Source organism: Nicotiana sylvestris, chromosome 6 (assembly GCF_000393655.2).
Source record: "Nicotiana sylvestris chromosome 6, ASM39365v2, whole genome shotgun sequence".
Taxonomy (NCBI): Eukaryota; Viridiplantae; Streptophyta; class Magnoliopsida; order Solanales; family Solanaceae; genus Nicotiana; species Nicotiana sylvestris.
In genome coordinates, this window is record NC_091062.1 from 183,352,903 (window position 1) to 183,372,249 (window position 19,347).

General features: G+C 37.2%; 3 protein-coding genes across 3 annotated transcripts; 1 reads left to right on the forward strand and 2 right to left on the reverse strand.

Annotated features, from left to right (window-relative positions):
* The first annotated feature begins 4,193 nt into the window (after positions 1–4,193).
* On the forward strand, positions 4,194–10,747 carry LOC104221377 (probable glutathione peroxidase 5). Its single transcript, XM_070147678.1, has 6 exons — positions 4,194–4,516; positions 4,638–4,714; positions 4,911–4,972; positions 5,336–5,454; positions 8,915–9,082; positions 10,478–10,747. The coding sequence occupies exons 1-6, from the start codon at positions 4,463–4,465 to the stop codon at positions 10,508–10,510; spliced, it is 513 nt and encodes a 170-aa protein (XP_070003779.1). The 5' UTR covers positions 4,194–4,462; the 3' UTR covers positions 10,511–10,747.
* A 1,068-nt stretch (positions 10,748–11,815) lies between these two features.
* On the reverse strand, positions 11,816–12,268 carry LOC104228079 (uncharacterized). Its single transcript, XM_009780478.2, has one exon. The coding sequence runs from the start codon at positions 12,266–12,268 to the stop codon at positions 11,816–11,818; it is 453 nt and encodes a 150-aa protein (XP_009778780.1).
* A 777-nt stretch (positions 12,269–13,045) lies between these two features.
* Positions 13,046–15,259, reverse strand: LOC104228080 (adenylate isopentenyltransferase 3, chloroplastic-like). Its single transcript, XM_009780479.2, has 2 exons — positions 14,656–15,259; positions 13,046–13,833 (listed from the first exon to the last, which is right to left on the reverse strand). Exons 1-2 carry the CDS (start codon positions 15,114–15,116, stop codon positions 13,278–13,280), a joined length of 1,017 nt encoding a protein of 338 aa, XP_009778781.1. The 5' UTR covers positions 15,117–15,259; the 3' UTR covers positions 13,046–13,277.
* Positions 15,260–19,347: the final 4,088 nt, after the last annotated feature.

Consider the following 19,347-nt stretch of genomic DNA (forward strand, 5'->3'; position numbering starts at 1 on the left):
AATAAAAATGCGTTCCTGATCGCGGGTGCATTTCATGTGATGCAATCCAAAGACATGTTTTTAAACGATGTTCATATTCTTTTAAAATAAAATAATAAAAGCGTTAAAGAGTTAAAATTTGCACATGAGCTCATAATTGTATAAAATCAGATAAACAAGCCGAATATGACAGTTGAGCGACAGTGCTAGAACCACGGAACTCGGGAATGCCTAACACCTTCTCCCGGGTTAACAGAATTCCTTATCCGAATTTCTGGTTCGCGGACTGTAATACAGAGTCATTCTTTTCCTCGATTCGGGATTAAAATTGGTGACTTGGGACACCCTAAATCTCTCAAGTGGCGACTCTGAATAAATAAATAAATCCCGTTTTGATTGTCCTTTAATTGGAAAAACTCCTTCACCCCTCGCGGGGACGGAAAAAGGAGGTGTGACAAGTGTCATGCACGATATCATTCATTAGAGTCAGGGAACTATGGCTCTCTAGCTTTGCTTTTTCTATTGGACCGATTAAAGGTTCCAGCCATACGTCTGCCTGACCTGACTTCCTCAAAAGACTGCTATCAGCATGAACTTCAATGGTTACCCTCCTCATAGCGGCACTTCTACTTGAAGAGCCCACTTCTATATGGTGAACAATAGGAGGGGGAGTTGTTGAAGGAGGAGCGGTAGAGAAAGTGAAAACAGTAGAAGAAGGAACAGAAACAGCCGGGGCTGGTAAGGAAGGAATCACAGGCACGGAAGTTGAGAAAGAAGATAAGGGTATTTCATCTAAAACATGCCCTAAACTTCCACTACCAAAACCACTAAAGAAAAGTTGATCAATAGATTCATGGGTATCATGGGGAGTGACGTCATCGTCAGGAATTATTATTGGGGTTTCAACAGGTTTGGTAAGAGGAACAGAAAGGCGAGGGGAAACTTCAACTTCGTCGTCAGAGACCATGCGTCTCCTAGCTCGTGGCCTCGTCACCAGGGAACCCCCATCTTCCACTTCTTCAGAGTATCCTTCTTCAACAGTTTTCCTTTTTGCAGAAGAAGAACCCAGACTATTTCTCGGGCTCTTTCTAAAGAGATACGGGTTCCCGAAGAGACACGAAAGGCTGCAACTTCTTCAGCAGTAACTCCTCGAATAGCAAATCCTGATAAAAAGACGGATGGAAGTTAGAACCATAAAGAAAAATATATACATGCGTGAAAGATGAAATAAAAACTCTTACCATGAGTCTTTACTTTCCAACCGTAATGGTTAGAAAGTGTTTTCCAAGACCTACCATCTATTGGTGCGACCTTTAGCAATTTATCTACCCAACCACGAAAATTGGAAATATTTTCCACCACTCCCATGGTTGCTAAAAAAAGGGAGGAGCAAAAATTAGAGAAGTTGATAAACTTGAAGGAAAAAGGTACGAGATGGATAAAAGACTTACGTGCAAAATTCCACTTCTTAGGGAAGGGAACGTTATTCTCACCCACTAAACCAACAGTGGGGCAGCAACAAATCGGGCGTACCAGCCACGGTCTTTGTCATCTTCAGGGCTCACTAAAACCCTCTTACTCCTGGCTACTAGGGCAAAAATGCCATTACGGAAAAGTCTAGGGGAGTAAAGATGAATCAGGTGAGGGAAAGTAAAGGAGACGTCAACCAAATTGGTTAAATGCCTCAAACAGGCAACAACCCTCCATATGATTTGGCCAATTTGACCCAAATAGACATTAAAGAAGAGGCAAAATTCAAGAATAACTGGGTCAATAGCTGGTTTGAACCCTAAAGTGAAAGGGTATGTATAAACAAAAGAGAACCCAGTCAAGTAAGAAGTAATTCTCTGATTTGGATTAGGGATAATAATGGGAAAATCATTACTCCAATGGCAGTCTTTGCGAACTACAAGAGTCAAAACTTCTGTAATTTGAGAGGGGTAAGCGTCAGTACGGTCTAAGGCGGAAACCTGATTTCTAAGAGATTCCCTATCATGGTAAAAAAATAATTTTGTAGGGACTATCTTCTCTACTAAAGGTTCACGTAATGGTTCAGAAGGTTCTTTATCTCTAGAAGAAGATCTGTGAGAAAAGGAACCTCTAGTTCTGGAAGAAGGACCAGAACTAGGAGAAGGTATAGACGAACCACCACCGCGAGTAGACCTTAAGCTACGAAGTCTACCTCCCCTTCTATGTCTAATGGGGGCATTAGGGAAGGTATCAATAATGGGAACTCTCCTAGGGTTAGGATTTGGTGAAGACATGACGAATGAGAAGAATGTGAGGGATTAAGTGTTCAATAAGCTTTATGTGGTAAAAGACAAGGAGAGAAGTTATATTTATATTAATACGCCACCGCCAAAGGTAAAAGTGCAGTGATGGAATGACCATAATAATGATAACTGGCACTTCGTGAATAGTGGAGTCGTAAAAAGCCTTGAAAAAGGGCTGCAAAACTGCAGAACTAATGGAAAAAAGACACGTGTATGGAGCATTAAATTGAAGCGTCAATTTTGTCATAGCATTAATGGTGACAAAAATTCTCTTTTAATGAAATCCACTTCCCAAATATTCAAACTGATGAGTAAATGGAAAGTGGGGGGACTATCTGTATTGGAAAAAATTATATTTAAATATAAAGGTGACGTGTCGAATACGTGTCGAAACACGTGGACTGGTCAAATGGTCAAAGAATTACAACTAGCCAAGGGGCACGAGTTGCAACAGATACGAGCAAATGGCAGATGAAGAGGCACGAGCAGGAATACAAATAACCCAACACCCGTACCTATCTAAGTCATTTATGTCTGAGAATCAAAAGGAATGAATCTGACAATAGAAAAGAGTGCAGATACGGCATTTAATAGACATTAAATGTGGAATACATTAGAGAATTTGTATTAAATATAATGATTATGTAACGTAGCATTAAATGTCTTTAATTACTCATAATAGCCTCATTATGATTTGGACAAAACGTATATCTCCAAGATATCTATAAAAAGGAGATATCTGATCAATTGTAAGGACACGAAATACTATTGATATAAACTTTGATTTACTTGTTTTTCTCTTGATTACTCTCTTGTTACCTAAATTACGTCCTTCTATACACTCTTTTGATTATCAGTAACCCGTGTTCTTCTAAATTTTAGTTTTGACTAAAATTTTATTTTTTGGTTAAACAATACTGTCAATCATGATGTAAAAGTAGGAATATGTATTGATTAGAACCAAAGGCGGAGTCAGGATTTCAAGCTTATGGGTTCGGGATTCTAATTGTTTTAAGTTATTGGGTTCTAATTTAATAATTTATACATATTTAATGAAATTTTTAAGACAAATACAAGGTTCGAACCAAAGCTATTGGGTTCGGCCGAACCCGTTGGCGGCACTCTAGCTCCGCCTCTGATTAGAACCGAGTTCCCACTTCACTTAAGTATTAGTACTATAATCTTTTTTCTGGTATTCTATTAGTGTCCAGTATCCTCTGTGTGGCTCAAATAATTCGAATTCGCACGAAATAGTAATTGATCACTAGTAATGTAGATTTGCGTCGAAATATCTCTCTTAATAATTAGTAATGGGTCAGAGGCGAAGCAATAGATGACCTTGAGGTATAACGACAGATCGAAAAGCTCGACTAAAAGGAATAGACGAATAAATATCAGTCCTACATAAGACCATATTTTGGAGGTTTGAATGCATTTATTATATTTAAATCGTAATTTAAAAAAAAAATGAAGACTTCTGGAATTTGTGGTCCTAAACAAGTCAAAAAGGGGTCCAGAGTATTTGTGTGGTTGTAAAAGCTTTTCATTAAGGGTAGTTTAAGCTAAATTGTTTTCATATTTAAAAAGGGGTCATTCTTTTTGGAACAAACCAAATAGTAAATAGGTTCACATAAACTGGAACGGAGAGAGTAATTATATAAATTGAAAATCCATAAAAATATGGACATCTACTTTAATTTAAACTAATTATTGCAAGGCCTACTAAATTAGTAGAAATGACACCAGATAAATTTTAATTTTTAATTTTTCGGACAAAAATATACTAAAATTAAGATTTATAGTTTAAAGTTTAGGGTAAAATAATTACATAATAATCTCTAAATAGTATGCAGCTATTATGCACTTGCCCCACTAGGGTAAACGCTTAATTCCTTTCGGGTCGCAATCCACATTAAAGAAATCCAACTGCCATTCCTACATGATTTTCTGTTTCTGATTAACCCTAACTGTAAATGCAAAAATAGAAAAAAGAAAAGAGAAATCTGCCAAGCTGTAGCTTGTGGACTGCCTCAATTATCTGATCATGGACGCCTCCTTTCTCCTTTGTCTTTGTTAAATTCTCCAATCTCCATTTTAATTCCTTTGCCCCATTTTGCTAGAATATTCCCTACTCTTGGAAATTACCAATCACAGAGTAGGGGGACAGAGAATTATACACTGACCCATAATTCCCCTATCAAAAATTCAAAATGGGTGCCTCTTCATCAGTTCCACAAAACTCAATTCATGAATTCACTGTCAAGGTGATCATTTTTACCACCTCCTTTTTATTTTTCTCAGGCGTAATCATTCTCGTATGTTGGATTTCCTTTTTGTTCTTTTTTTTAAAAAAAAAAAATGGGTGGGGTTGTTTCCAATATACAGGATTGCAAAGGAAAGGATGTGGACCTCAACATCTACAATGGAAAAGTGCTTCTTGTCGTCAATGTTGCTTCCAAATGGTCTCCACTTTTCCTTTTTCCCTTTTCTCTGTATACAAGTTTTAAACTTTGAGCTATATCTTATACTGTATAACTGTATTTGTTAGTTATTCAGCTCAAATTTCTTCTTTTTTCTTTTTCACGATATTTTTTTATTATTCTTGATGATATTAAGTCCTTGGACATATGGTGATGGTGTTCATGTTTATTGAAACAGTGGGTTCACAAACTCCAACTATACCCAATTAACTGAACTCTACAACAAATACAAGGATAAAGGTAACTTTCCTCAGATTGTTAAGATTAGTTGCTGCCTTATACATTATCACATGTTCATATTTATTAAATATAATACTCTTGACTCATTAATTTTGTCTGGAGTTTGTACTCTTTGAGGTATTTTGTGACTCTGTACATACTCCATCAGAAGGGAGCCTTAGAGCAATGGTCAAGTTATCTCCGTGTGACCTATAAGTCACGGGTTTGAGCTGTGGAATCAACCACTGATGCTTGCATCAGGGTAGGCTACCAACATCGCGCCCCTTGGGGTGCGGCGCCTTCCTCGGACCCTGGTGAACGCGGGATGCTTTGTGCACCGAACTGACGTACATCTCCATCATATATATTTTAATTGAATTTCAGGCTTTGAGGTATTGGCTTTTCCCTGCAACCAATTCCTGAAGCAAGAGCCTGGTACAAGTGAGGAAGCACAACAATTTGCTTGCACAAGGTTCAAGGCAGAATATCCCATTTTCCAAAAGGTAAGATGGCATAACTGACAAATTTTGATATTTGAGGCCTTTTCACCTAATGACATGGATTTAGTGACTACTATTACAATTAGACTGATGCTCTTAGTGGTCTCTTGGGTGAAAGAAGCAGCTCACGGTCTTGTCTATTGGATGCTGAAAAAGTATAAAGAGTACACAGTTCAATTTAAGCGTAGTACATTTAAAAAAACATAAAACCAGTAGCAGAATGGGGATAATAGGTTCTTTGCAAAGTTTAGCATTTAGCTCATCAGTGTTTTAACTTGCTGATTTTGAATCCAATCATTCCATTGCTATGATTGCATCATTGCCGGTTATTACCTTTTGTTAGCTCTCTTCTCTTTATCTTTGTTTAAGCCTTCCATAAGTAAACCTTATCTGCGTGCACCCAAGGTTAACATAGAGAAACAATAGGTTTCTATACATTAACCAATAGGTTTGTTGTCTACTCTTTATCTATGTCTAAACTTTTCCTAAGTAATCCTCATTTGTTTTTGTTGTCTACTTTATAGGTTTCTATACCATATGTCGTTGCTTCTCTTTGGATCCTTTCTTTTTGCCATATGGTCATCTTAGCATCCAGATATTAGGTACTTTGTAGTATACAACAACAACAACAACATTCCAGTATAATCCTACAAGTGGGGTCTGGGGAGGGTAATATGTACGCGGACGTTACCCCTAACCCGAGGGGCAGAGAGGCTGTTTCTAAGAGACCCTCGGCTCAAGAGAGCAACAAGAGACGATATATTAGTACTATCAATAGACTCATAATAAAATAACATAAAATACATAACATAAAATAACAAAATAACAGCAATATAAGAAATACGAAAAGGATGAAAAGTATACTAATATCCAACAGATAAAGCCCAACATCAGTAGCTGATCAGTAGCATCCTAAGACTAACTCCTAACTGGCTAGTCTCACTCTAGTGCGTTGTAGAAATATTCACAACTTCCTCCTAACCTACAACCTTAATGCTCGACCTCCACAATTCCCTGTCAAGGGCCATGTCCTCAGTAATCCTAGGTCGTGCCATGTCCTGCCTGATCACCTCTCCCCAATACTTCTTAGGTCTCCCTCTACCTCTCCTCGTGCCCACCATAGCTAGTCGCTCACACCTCCTCACTGGTGCATCAGTGCTCCTCCTCTGAATGTGCCCGAACCATCTGAGTCTTGCTTCCCGCATCTTGTCCTCTATGGGGGCCACGCCCACCTTTTCTCGAATATCTTCATTCCTAATCCTATCCATCCTTGTATGCCCGCACATCCATCTCAGCATCCTCATCTCTGCTATTTTCATCTTCTGGATGTGTGAGTACTTAACCGGCCAACACTCGGTCCTATACAACATAGCAGGCCTAACCACTGCTCTATAAAACTTACCTTTTAGTAACGGTGGCACTTTCTTGTCACACAAGACTCCCGTCGCTAACCTCCACTTCATCCACCCCACTCCTATACGGTGTGTGCCATCCTCGTCGATCTCCCCGATCCCCTGAATAACTGACCCAAGGTACTTGAAACTATCCCTCTTAGGGATGACTTGAGAGTCAAGCCTCACTTCCATTCCTGTTTCCGTCGGCTCGGCCCCAAATTTGCACTCGAGGTATTCCGTCTTCGTCCTGCTCAACCTGAAACCTTTAGACTCAAGGGCATGTCTCCAAACCTCTAGCCTCTCGTTGACGCCGCGTCGTGTCTCGTCAATTAGGACTATTGTCATCAGCAAATAGCATGCACCATGGCACCTCCCCTTGAATATGATGCGTTATGGCATCCATCACCAGGGCAAATAGGAAAGGGCTGAACGCAGACCCTTGGTGCAACCCTGTAACAACCGAAAAATGGTCGGAGTCGCCTCCTACTGTCCTAACCCGAGTCTTAGCTCCATCATACATGTCTTTAATCACCCTAATGTAGGCAACCGGGACCCCTTTAACCTCTAGGCATCTCCATAAGACCTCCCTAGGAACCCTGTCGTACGCTTTCTCTAGATCGATAAACACCATGTGGAGATCCTTCTTCTTATCCCTGTATTGTTCCACCATCCTCCTAATAAGGTGGATAGCTTCTGTGGTAGATCGCCCCGGCATGAACCCGAACTGGTTGTCTGAAATAGACACCGTCCTTCGCACTCTCATTTCTACCACTCTCTCCCAAACTTTCATGGTATGACTTAGTAATTTGATGCCCCTATAGTTGTTACAGCTCTGGACATCACCTTTGTTCTTATACAACGGGACCATTGTACTCCACCTCCACTCTTCAGGCATCCTATTAGTCTTGAATATAACACTAAACAATGCAGTAAGCCATTCCAAGCCTGCTCTACCCACACACCTCCAAAGCTCAACCGGAATTTCGTCTGGCCCGGTAGCTTTGCCCCTCCTCATCTTACGGATTGCGTCCATGACCTCATCGACCTCAATGTCCCCACAATAACTTAATTCATGGGGGCTGTCGGCATTCCTCAATTCACCTAGCACAATATCCTGATCCCCTTCTTCATTCAGAAGTTTATGAAAGTAAGTCTGTCATCTCCTCTTAATCTGGTCATCCCGCATCAAAACTTTGCCGTCATCATCTTTTATGCACCTCACTTGGTTCAGATCCCGAGCTGTCCTCTCTCTCACCTTAGCGAGTCGGAATAACTTCTTCTCCCCTCCTTTGTTCCCTAGTTCCTCATACAGACGAGCAAAAGCTGCCGTCTTAGCCTCCATTACTGCCATCTTCGCCTCCTTCCTAGCTACCTTATATCTCTCACTGTTCGCTCTCTTCTCCTCCTCTCCAGTGCTCCCTACGAACCGCAGGTACGCCGCCTTCTTCACTTCCACTTTACCTTGGACAACTGCATTCCACCACCAGTCTCCTTTGTGGCCACCGGTACTTTCTAGTATCTGTTTGTAATTTCATTGGTGAGTATTTTAGTTGAACAAATAAATGGTACTGACAACTTGTCATTTTGCTAGACTGAATCTTGTTAAAAGACCAAAAAACTTATCAAATGCATCGGGAAATTATAGCCATTGTTGTAATGGTTCATTATCCATTTATCATTTCTGTATGGAACTTCCTTAATCTAATTTTGTAGGCTTGCCACAGAGCAGCTAGAACTGTATAAAGGGGAATGTGTGTGATAGCAATTGCTTTTAGTTGCTCTGCTCCTTTACTTTTTAGCCATTTGTCTTCTTATTTTTTTCGTTATTTCAATTTAAAGGTGATAATTCAAGTTTTTCGAGTGTGTTGTACCATTGAACATGTTTATTTCCTTGTACCAGAACTTGGAAGCAGTCATACTGCTATATATGACCTTTTTGCATTCCATGTATTAGTCAGTCTTGTGGATCAGGATTTTGAAGAGTCTATCTGTAGCTGGTTATTGAGAATATCTTTTGTTGTTTTACTGTAATTTTGTGGACCTAATAACAAACTTGAAAGTCAAACTAGGTGCGAGTTAATGGTCCGGACGAAGCACCAGTCTATCAATTCCTTAAATCAAGCAAAGGTGGTTTTCTTGGTTCCAGCATCAAATGGAATTTCACCAAGTTTCTGATTGATAAGGAAGGGAAAGTTATCAAGCGTTATGGCTCCACCACTACACCGTTGGCAATTGAGGTTCGCCTCTCTCTCTCTCTCACTCACACACACACATACATCAACCCAGCGAAGTTTATATGGTTTTACTTGTCCTTGCCTCTACATCTTAAATCTTTTAAGGTAAAGGTGAGATTTGTTTTTGAAGTAACTGCATCTTAGCAGTTCTCCAACAAGTGTGGCAAAAACTTGTGTCCTAATGAAGCTAATACACTGGTCCTTCCTGCAAGTCTTTCTTCTATTCAAATGTCCATGATTAGTTGGACTAGATAATTTTGTGGACAAATATATCCAGAGTATCTCCTTATTTTACTTGGTCTCATGGGAAATAAACTTATCCAAAAGTCGCTTTATAACTCACCAAATTGAAATTTCTCACAAGGGTTCCTCTTATCTTTCAGTAATAAAACCTATCTTGTCCTGCTCTTCATGGCAAGAAATACTTCAGAATCCATCTGTCGCAGGGTGACAAAGTTAAAACTTTTTCCAGAGGGGAAAGGGTAGTTGGGGAAGAAAAGTAGGAGATGAAGAGAAGTAGAGAACTGTGTATGAGCTGATGATATCGGCTTTCAAGAAGAATACTATTTGACTTGAGGATATGCCAAAGTTGGAAAAGGCAGATATTTAAAGGAAGAGGAAACAAAAAGAATAAGGAGCACCGAAGATTAATAAACTTTCATGTATAGAAAGGAGCGCTATGAAGAGGAGCCTTGACGTAACTGGTAAAGTTGTTGCCATGTGACCAGGAGGTCACGGGTTCTTGGAAACAACCTCTTGTAGAAATGCAGGGTAAGGCTGCGTACAATAGACCCTTGTGGTCCAGACCTTCCCCGGGCCCCCCGCTTAGTGCATGGGGCTGCCCTTAACGGAGCGCTATGCATTTCTTGTTTGCCATCATTGACTGTTGTCATCTGGAGATTATGATGTACATATGTTGTATCAGGAGGCTTAATCACTACCAGTTACTAAAGCTTATCTTGTTAAACATTTGCATATGATTTCATTTCTATGCAGTAGTAGAAAACATACCGGAAACAGCCTCTCTACTCCTCCGGAGTAGGGGTAAGGTCTGCGTACACACTACCCTCCCCAGACCCCACCTGTGGGATCTCACTTGGTTGTTGTTGTTGTTGCAGTAGTGGAAAACATGCCTTGAGCAGTAAACTTGCACCTGAGAAATTTCCACTCAGGTTGAGGAGGCTTCAAGTTGCTACCATCTCCATTACCTAATGTTTATTTACTTATTTGTCGATAAGCAAGATATCCACTATCTCATGTATTAATTGAAGACTATTAGCTTTTCTGAAATACAATTTTGGTTGATGACTCCCAATCAAGAAGTTTATTCGGTGCCCTTTACGAGGTTCATGTACATTTTGAGGTGGTTTTGATAGTTCTCCTTTGATTTTCTTGCAGGCAGATATCCAAAAAGCACTAGGGGAAGTGTGAGAGGCTACCAAGTACAGATTGGTCAGTTGATGAACTCAATTATATAATAAAAAGAGAGGATGGAGATTTCTTGTATATTCTGTTTGTTCAACCTGCTTGTGCTCTTGTATATTGTGTTATCCAGGGAACACGGTTTCAATTGTTGCGCCTCCTACCTCCCTCTCACCTCAATGTAATTTGTAATACAGTATATAGTCTCTGTTTCATAGTAAAAAAGTATAACTTCTATTATTTTTATTCTTGGGCGCGCGCATTCATGGTGAGAACCTGTCACAGACAGTTGCAGGTAAAACTAGTTGCTTAAGATATAGCTTGCAGTTTAAACTGTCCAAGCAAGTTGCTCATGATAACATCAATTATAGCTGCTGCTGTTGTTAAGTCAATTGAACTCGGTCGAATACAGATGATTGATTCCCTTTAACGCTCTTTTGATCTCTGAATTGAATTAGGGGTGCCAAATGGGCGGGTTGGGCTGATTTTTAGCCGGTGAAAATGGGCTGAGTCAATAAATGGGCGGGTCACCCGCCCAAAAGTTACTTGGACTGAGATTGACCGGGTTGAGATGAGCTAAAATTTGGGTTATAGCCCAACACATCTAACTCTTATCATGCTTTAATTAATGTGTGTTTGTTTTCTTATGAAGTGTTTAATTACCAAATAAGACTTCTTTTCTTTTGTTACGGTTATATATAACATATCAAACCAAAAAAATTATTTTAAAGATATTTAAGCAAAGTTGCTTATGGACCAATTTGGGCAAAAAAGCAGCCAACTTTAGATGGACTGGGTCAAGATAGCTGAGTTCAACAATGGAGGGTGGGCGTGGGGGTCAATGAGCAGCCCAACCTTGAGCGGGTTGGGGGATTGAATGAGTTTGGGCTCAAATTGCCCCCCCCCCCCCCACAAATTGAATTGAGAAAATCTTGATAAGATTTGAGAGTGATTGTGAATGAGATCGAAGGAGATTGAGAGGTTAGTGTAATGATAATTCGAATGCTTATTCGTTTTGTTAGAAAATCAAAATATTTCAGAATGTTCTGCCCATCTGTTACATTTAGAATTTCCAAGCATCCATGAGATGAAAAATAGTACTATATGTTATATAACAAAATGTGATACAATGAGTCATACTACATTTAAACCTTTAATTAGGAGGTTAATAATTAAGCTCAATAGCCCCTCATAAATATCTTTACTTATTGACTATTAATATACTGATCAAATTTCCCAACATATGCCATTTTAATTATTAATAAAACATAATCATCTGAACGTACTTCAGTCACGAAGGAAGTGAGATGGACATCATGGAGATTGCGGTGACTTCTCATTTTCATACCTAATCCTCGAACTACACTTGAAAGTGACACTGCAAGATGCATCAACCACAGCAGTATATTGGTGAATCGGCTTAGAAAGAAAAGGAGGCAAATGAGCCAATAGGGCACAAACACATTCGCTATCGATTGATTTCATCCACCTGCAACATTCTTCTTCTACAGGAGTTTCTTCATACTCAGAGCTCGTAAGAGAAGGAGGTGACGGTTGTGGCTCGGGTGAAGGGGTAGTGGATGGTGGAGGCAATGGAGTATATGGCAAAAATCGACATGCATGGTTAGCAAGTGTAAATTGATGGAGACAAAGTGGACGTGTGACAATAGGTGGCCAAGGCATAAATTGGCTATTTGATCCTCCTAGGTTAAGTACTAGGAGTACCAAAGTTAATAAAATCTCTGGGATCATGTTCTGTCGGTTCATTTTTGCTTGTTATGTTGTGACAAATAGCAAGGAAAAGTTAGATACTTACCCAGAATTAATCCTATGTTAGTCTTTTATAATGACAAGGTTGCATTCATAATCTTTGTATGCTTTCATAGTTAGGTTTTCTTTTTCTGGTTTTGCAAGTAAAGAAGACAAAGGGGGGGGGGGGTGAGTAGGACTCATTCTTTTTATGTTAACAACGCTTCTTTTATTCAGCACTAAAAACTTCCTAACTGGACGAATTGATATGTAAACAAACTTTAGAAACCCAGTTTGAAATTGAATACTATTTTTTACTCGTCAAACTCAATCACATTTGACTAATAATAGTATGGTCTAAGGGTTGAATATTCTATCTGTGCATAGTCAGTGTTAAATATTCTGACAATTAGGTCATTTACATGGTACTTACAAGTAAATTTTGATGATAAACATTAATTGATGTTATGGTAAAAATGGTTAATAATTACGGCTACTATTATTTATTTTAGGTTAACAATCAATAGTTATTATTAGAATTACTTGTAATTATATTATCTTTTAATAGTATAAATACTATTTACGTTCTCAGTATATATAATTCAAACTTTCAATATTTCAGTTTTATCTTTAATGATTTGATGGTTAATTTCCTATAGCCACAAAAGTATTATGGCATATATTTAAAATCGCAAGTTTCAAAAATCAATAATTTTTTTTTAAACTCCATTCTCAATCAAACAATTTGACATAAAATGCAATGGAGAGGAAATAGTTCTAACTGTCTTCCTGGCATTTGATAATGTGAAGCAGATCAAGTTGGTAACACTTAGAGAATTACTGCCAGCTGAAAGCCATAAAGACTAAAGAGGCATACGTTGAGAAAATGATAAAATTAAGGTCAAAATTATTTTTTATGTACATATATGAACTCTTTAACTTTTTCGTGTCTTTACCTTTTTATATTTTAAATGGCTTTAGTGAAAATTCTTGATCGGTGCTGCTGTAGCCTGTGTATAGCTATTAGCTAGTAGTAGTAAGATGCTGCTGCCGTAGTCAATATCGCTCTGTTAATGGCTGTCCCATCACTACTACAACCCATTGAACTCTTATAATTTTCGCATAAAAATCTATCCACAATCCTTTTACTTTGTCCCACAACCAAATTTTTCCACAATTCCTCCACCATTACTTCCTCTTCATTTCCTCGTTTTGTATACACTTCTGTAGCATCCAGTCGATGTACATTCCATCCCTTAACGTTTATCAACCTCTTTATTTTCTCTAACTGTTGGCTTGCTAATTTACAGTTGTTGATTTTTACTTCATTAATGGCTTCCTCAAGTAGCTTAATTCTGGTCTCCTCGTCAATGGAATTTGATGATTCAGCCCGAAAATAACGATCGAATTCTGGGACACCAATTGCTTTTCGAATGCCTTTGGAGTAATCTTCATTTTTAGGATTGAATATGTTTCTTACCTCGTTGACCAGTCCTTTCTCGATCATTTTGTCCACTCGTTTGGTCAAAAAAGAATTTAGTACGTGCATGGACACGTCCACCCAGAGAAAACAAAAGTTGTACCTGTTGAAAACATAATTAAATTAATAAAAAATGTGTACACTTTATAAGCAAAGCAAAAAATAATAAAAGGGATTATTTGCACCATATAGCATTTTTGACGCCACTCTTTAAATTGGATCAAGTGCGGAGATAGTCATTCTCAAGGATGCTATTTAGGAATTAGCAAGTACTTATTTTATCCTGAAATTTTAAACTAAAAATCTTAATTTCAGGATATTTTTGTCCTAAAAAATTGAATTGAAATACTAAAATTTAGGATGCACTAATTAATTCCTAAACAGCAGCCCTTTAAAATGGCTACTTGGTATCATTTCTACCTTTAAATTTCCGTTAGTCTAGTGGGCTTGGCGTTTAAATAGCTGGATGAATTATTTTCAAACAAATGTAGCCCAGTAGACTAATGTGGGGCATAATTTAAAGTCTGGCCTCAAAAAAGGTTATTTGTACAAATGCTCTCTAAAAATTTACATTTTCTAAGGGTTTAATACAACCCTTAGAAACCTCCACTTCCAACCAAGAGGTTGTGAGTTCGAGTCACCCCAAGAGCAGGGTGGGGAGTTCTTGGAGGGAAGGATGCCGAGGGTCTATTTGGAAACAGCCTCTCTACCCCAGGGTAGGGGTAAGGTCTGCGTACACTACCCTCCCCAGACCCCATTAGTGGGATTATACTGGGTTGTTGTTGTTGTTGTAAGGGTTTAATACATTTGACTGGTCGGACAAAATTAATTGTAATCACTGGCCAAAAAACATATAAAATATGTAAAAAATATACATTTTACCGGCTATTATTTTAGATGAGATAATCACACATTTCAATAGTACCTCGTATATAATTCGTAGGTTTTATCGTAGATGAGTGCCTCAATGAACGAATTCGATCCTCCGACGATGATCGGAAGCTTCCCACGGCAAGTAATGGAGTTAATAGCAAGTGAAGCCATGTCACAAAAGTTACTGGCTGTGAACTCCTTATGAGGATCAATAGCACCTAATAGATGATGACGTATACCACAACGTTCTTCTTCGGTAATTTTGTTTGTTGCAACATCAAGTCCTTTGTACACTTGTATTTTGTCGGAGTTGACAATTTCTCCCCCGAAATGAGTGGCTAAGTCGACGGAGAGTCTTGATTTTCCGGCGCCGGTGGCTCCCATCACCACCACAAGCTTGTCCATTTTCGGTGGTTGACGGTGAAATGGCATATTATCGAGGCTAACGTTGCTAATACGTAAGGATGGCCATGTTTGGTTGCACATTATTGTTGATATTCTCATACCAATCATACAACGTACGTAAATTTGTGAGAAAGTTCTTAAGAAATGCTAGTGTATTTGTTAATGATAAATCAAAGAATGATTGAGAAAATCAAGAAAGAAAGAAAAGCAAAGGAAATTCAGAATTATTCTAGTGTTTCTCCTCTTTTAGATGGTAGTTAGTATGTATATCTGCTGGGTATAGCATATGCATGGAACTACTTGTTTTATAGCCAAATGAGAGGTGAGTCGAGTATTTAAGATGGACTATCAATTTCGTCAAACTCAATAGTTTTTGTCCAAATTCTATAATTGTATTAAAAAAATTTAATAATTATATATCTTGAACTCATAAAATTCAAATCTGGTTCGCCCATTAGTATCCTAAACTGTTTTTATAAATTGGTCAAGCAGCCCGGTCCAATTATTAAAGGATAAAAGGAAGAAAAATAATGTTTTTTTTTTGGATACTTTTATTCTTATACTGTACTGTAGATTTCGCATGATATTTAAATTCAACGACATATAACACTTTTCACCTTTTAGTTATTCTCAGTCACGAGTCGTTGAAAGTGACTAGGTACTCCCTAATAACTTTTGGGGTCAGTTTGTTAACTCAAGATAACATAAACAATTTCTTTAATTAGTTTAACCAAATGGGTCAATGATACGCTTGTTTTTGATAAGCATATGCTTAGTTTTCTTAATTATCAAATGGGAGATAAATAATCTTAAAAGTAAACAAGAGACTCTAGAATTTGAGCTCCTGATAATGTATTGAATTCTGACCTCATGAGGACGAACATGAGTCATAACCTAATTATTCGTCTCAACTGAAAATCATTTTTTATTTGTTTGTTTATTTTTTATAATTTGTTTAATTATCAATCAAGCTAATAAAACTTTCTCTTCTATTTATCATGAAAATTTCAAACAAACCAAATCTAAAAAGTTTACTATTTTTCTATGTATTGGTAAGTTTGTTTTATGGGTAATGCTCAAAATGACCCGCCAATGAATGTATACTCAGTCCAATCCATTCAGATTTGTACGGATGACGAATCATATTTCATGGATTAATATCATGAAATGATCATACATAATTACTGCTAATGGAAGTCGAATCATGTTTTGTCGCTAATCCTCTTTGTTTATTCTCAGCCTTAATAAAGCTGAGAAGAATTAGCTTATCCATGACCACTGGAAAGAAAAAGAAAAAAAGGACAGATGCAGATGGTGACATTTTAATTTTCAAACTTTATTAAAATCAATCGTTTCACATTTGATTCTTTATTCAAGTGGGAGGTTAAATATAGTAGTGTTTCACTCTTTAGCCGTCGACCTCTACATTACTTAACGAATGAATATACTAATCGCTTGTGCCAGTATTGTAACACATTAGGGGCCGTTTGGTAGAGTGTATAAGAATAGTGCGGAATAAGGTGTATTAGTAACGCATGTATTAGTAACGCAAGCATTAGTTATGCAGATATTATTTCTTATCTACTGTTTTGGTGTGGTGTATTAAAATTATAATGCATTACATAATTTTTAAGAAAAATAGTTGTTTACAAATATGCTTTCCATATTCTCTAGCTTTAAGGGACTTTAAGAATAATTTTGTCTTTAACCATACTAATGCATGCCTTAATAGCCTTGGTATTACTAATGCCATGGTTTTCTATGCATTACTTATACATAGGATAATACCAAGTATGATGTATAACTAATACATTAGTTATACATAAGTTGAAAAAATGTACCAAACAATGTATTAGTAATGCATAGAGCTAATGCTTGCATTATTTTTTCTAATATCTCCTACCAAACGACCCCTTAGGGGTAGTTTGGTAGAGTGTATAAGAATAATACTGAATATGGTGTATTAGTAATGTTCGAATTAATTATGCTCAGATTATTATTTCTTATTGTATATTTGATTTGGTGTATTAAAGGTTTTGAAAGGATATTTCTGTCTTTATACATGTTTATCCATGTATTAAAAACTATGGTGCTAATACCATGGTTTGCTATGTATAAAAATAATACTGAATATGGTGTATAACTAATACACTATTTATACATAGGTTGTAAAATACTGAGGGGTCGTTTGGTTACAATACGGCTTATGTTGGGATTAATTATTCTGGTATTATTTTTTATCCACTGTTTAGTATGTTGTATTAAAAATGACAATTGCATAATTTCTAAGAAGAAGGTATAAGTTATTTCGGCACTAATTACCCTACCCCCTACAAGGTATGAGTTATCCCGATACTAATTTTAATCCCGGATATCTTATACCAGATTTGCTAACCAAACAAAGTATTAATGTGGTATTAAGTTTTTATACCAGTACTATATCTACTTATACACCATACTAAACGGCCCCTAAAGCTAATACATATATTATTTTCCCTAATACATCCTACCAAACGGCCCCTTAGTTCAACTAATTTTGATCGCACCAGATAGCTCAACTATAAGTAAAACATTTCCTACCAAGAAGTTTTTCATTCCCGCAATTCAAATCAAGATCTCTAATTAAGAATAGAAGAATTCGACCATATATACATTTTGGGGGTAATAAAAGAACAAGCAGATCTAACATTATAATATTATGGTTTTATCCTATTCATGAAATCAAACACGATCTTAGGATTCGCAAGCTAATTAAACAAAGGAAGATTAGTGCTTTTGAAATGAAAAGAATGATTCTGGATAGAAAACAATCAATTATTTAACTTGATCATCTTCCTTCTCTCCCAACTAAATGTTTTTTATTTAGTTAGGCTCTTTAATTATGGTGGATAACAATTTATTCATTTTATTTATGGACCAAGTCTACCAATAAAGGTATCTACGCTATCAAGAGGTAGAATTGAAAGATTCACTCGTCTATACCTTTTTAACATGTTTTGAATTAGCCTTTTGAAGTACCAAGGGACAACTACAAACAAGGGAACAACACTTTTTGCACCAAAATACAATAAGAGCTTAGGTACTTCTCTTGTATGGTCATAGAAAATGTGCAAGACAACTGCAACGAGATGGTCCTTGAACAATGGACCATTTCAGATTTGGGTTAATCACTAGAAATTGACCACTCCTTAACACTGGATCCTCATTGACTCAACTTATGTTAGAAACACCCACAGGACAAATGGCCTTGCTTTTTCTTATGGCCCAGATTGGCAGATTTTATGATCAGTCCTACTGATACCGAACATATAAATGTGTGAAAATAGTACGAGCTAGCAAGTTTTCGGACTGGTAATTAAAAAAGAGCCAGCGTTTGTAAAGTCATTGAAAAATAATTACTATTTTGCTGAAACACGGAAAATTCCAACATAATATGCTGGATTATGGAATTCATGTGTATAAACTTCCTGCATATTATGTTGGAATTCCAGCGTCAGAAAGTTCAAAGCATAATATGCTGGATATGGAGCTCCTGCATATAAACTTCCAGCATATTATGTTGGAATCTCATATATAAAAAATTCAAACTCCAGCATATTATGCTGGGATTTTTCCGAATTCTTAAGAGTGTTTTTGTTCATATTTTATTTGTACATGAAAAAGTGATTAAATTTTGATTACTTTTAAAACTGTGGCTATTTTTCAATTACCAATTGTATATCTAATTATTTCTGATTTTTTTCCTTGTAAATGTGTGCCCAGTACCTTACTTAAGTAGTACTTTGTCTAATATGTAAAAGTATAGCAAAGAGAAGGGAGAAAAAACCACGGAACAAAATTTGCCTCTATTTTTCTAGAAAAATAGAATCGTATAACAATGCATAAAGAGAATTGACAATTTTTTAGCCTTATATTTAATCCAAAGGCAGTGTTAGACGCCCTTTGCCCCTTGAGGCGTCTCTATCAAATTTGAACAACAATAAAATTACTGGGACTTCACCAAACCTAAACCCCAACTTACTTGCAAATTGCAATTGAAGTTAACATATACAATCCATGACACTGGCATGTCTTAAACTAAGGCTAACCACGATCAGGATTCAAGTTTTGATAGAGACAAGAAAATGCTAGGTGATTTCTTCTCGTGCGTTTAAATTTAGGTGACAAAATTATCAGAAGTTTGATTATTGGAAAGGGTCAACAACTCTTGTTTATGGCAGATAGTGTCTTTGCAGTGATTGTATAGTTTCAAATTTGGTAATCACGATAATGGATAAGCAAGACAAAGGGCAGGTCGACCAAGATACAACGATTGAAGGTCGTCCTCATAAAGGTTGAC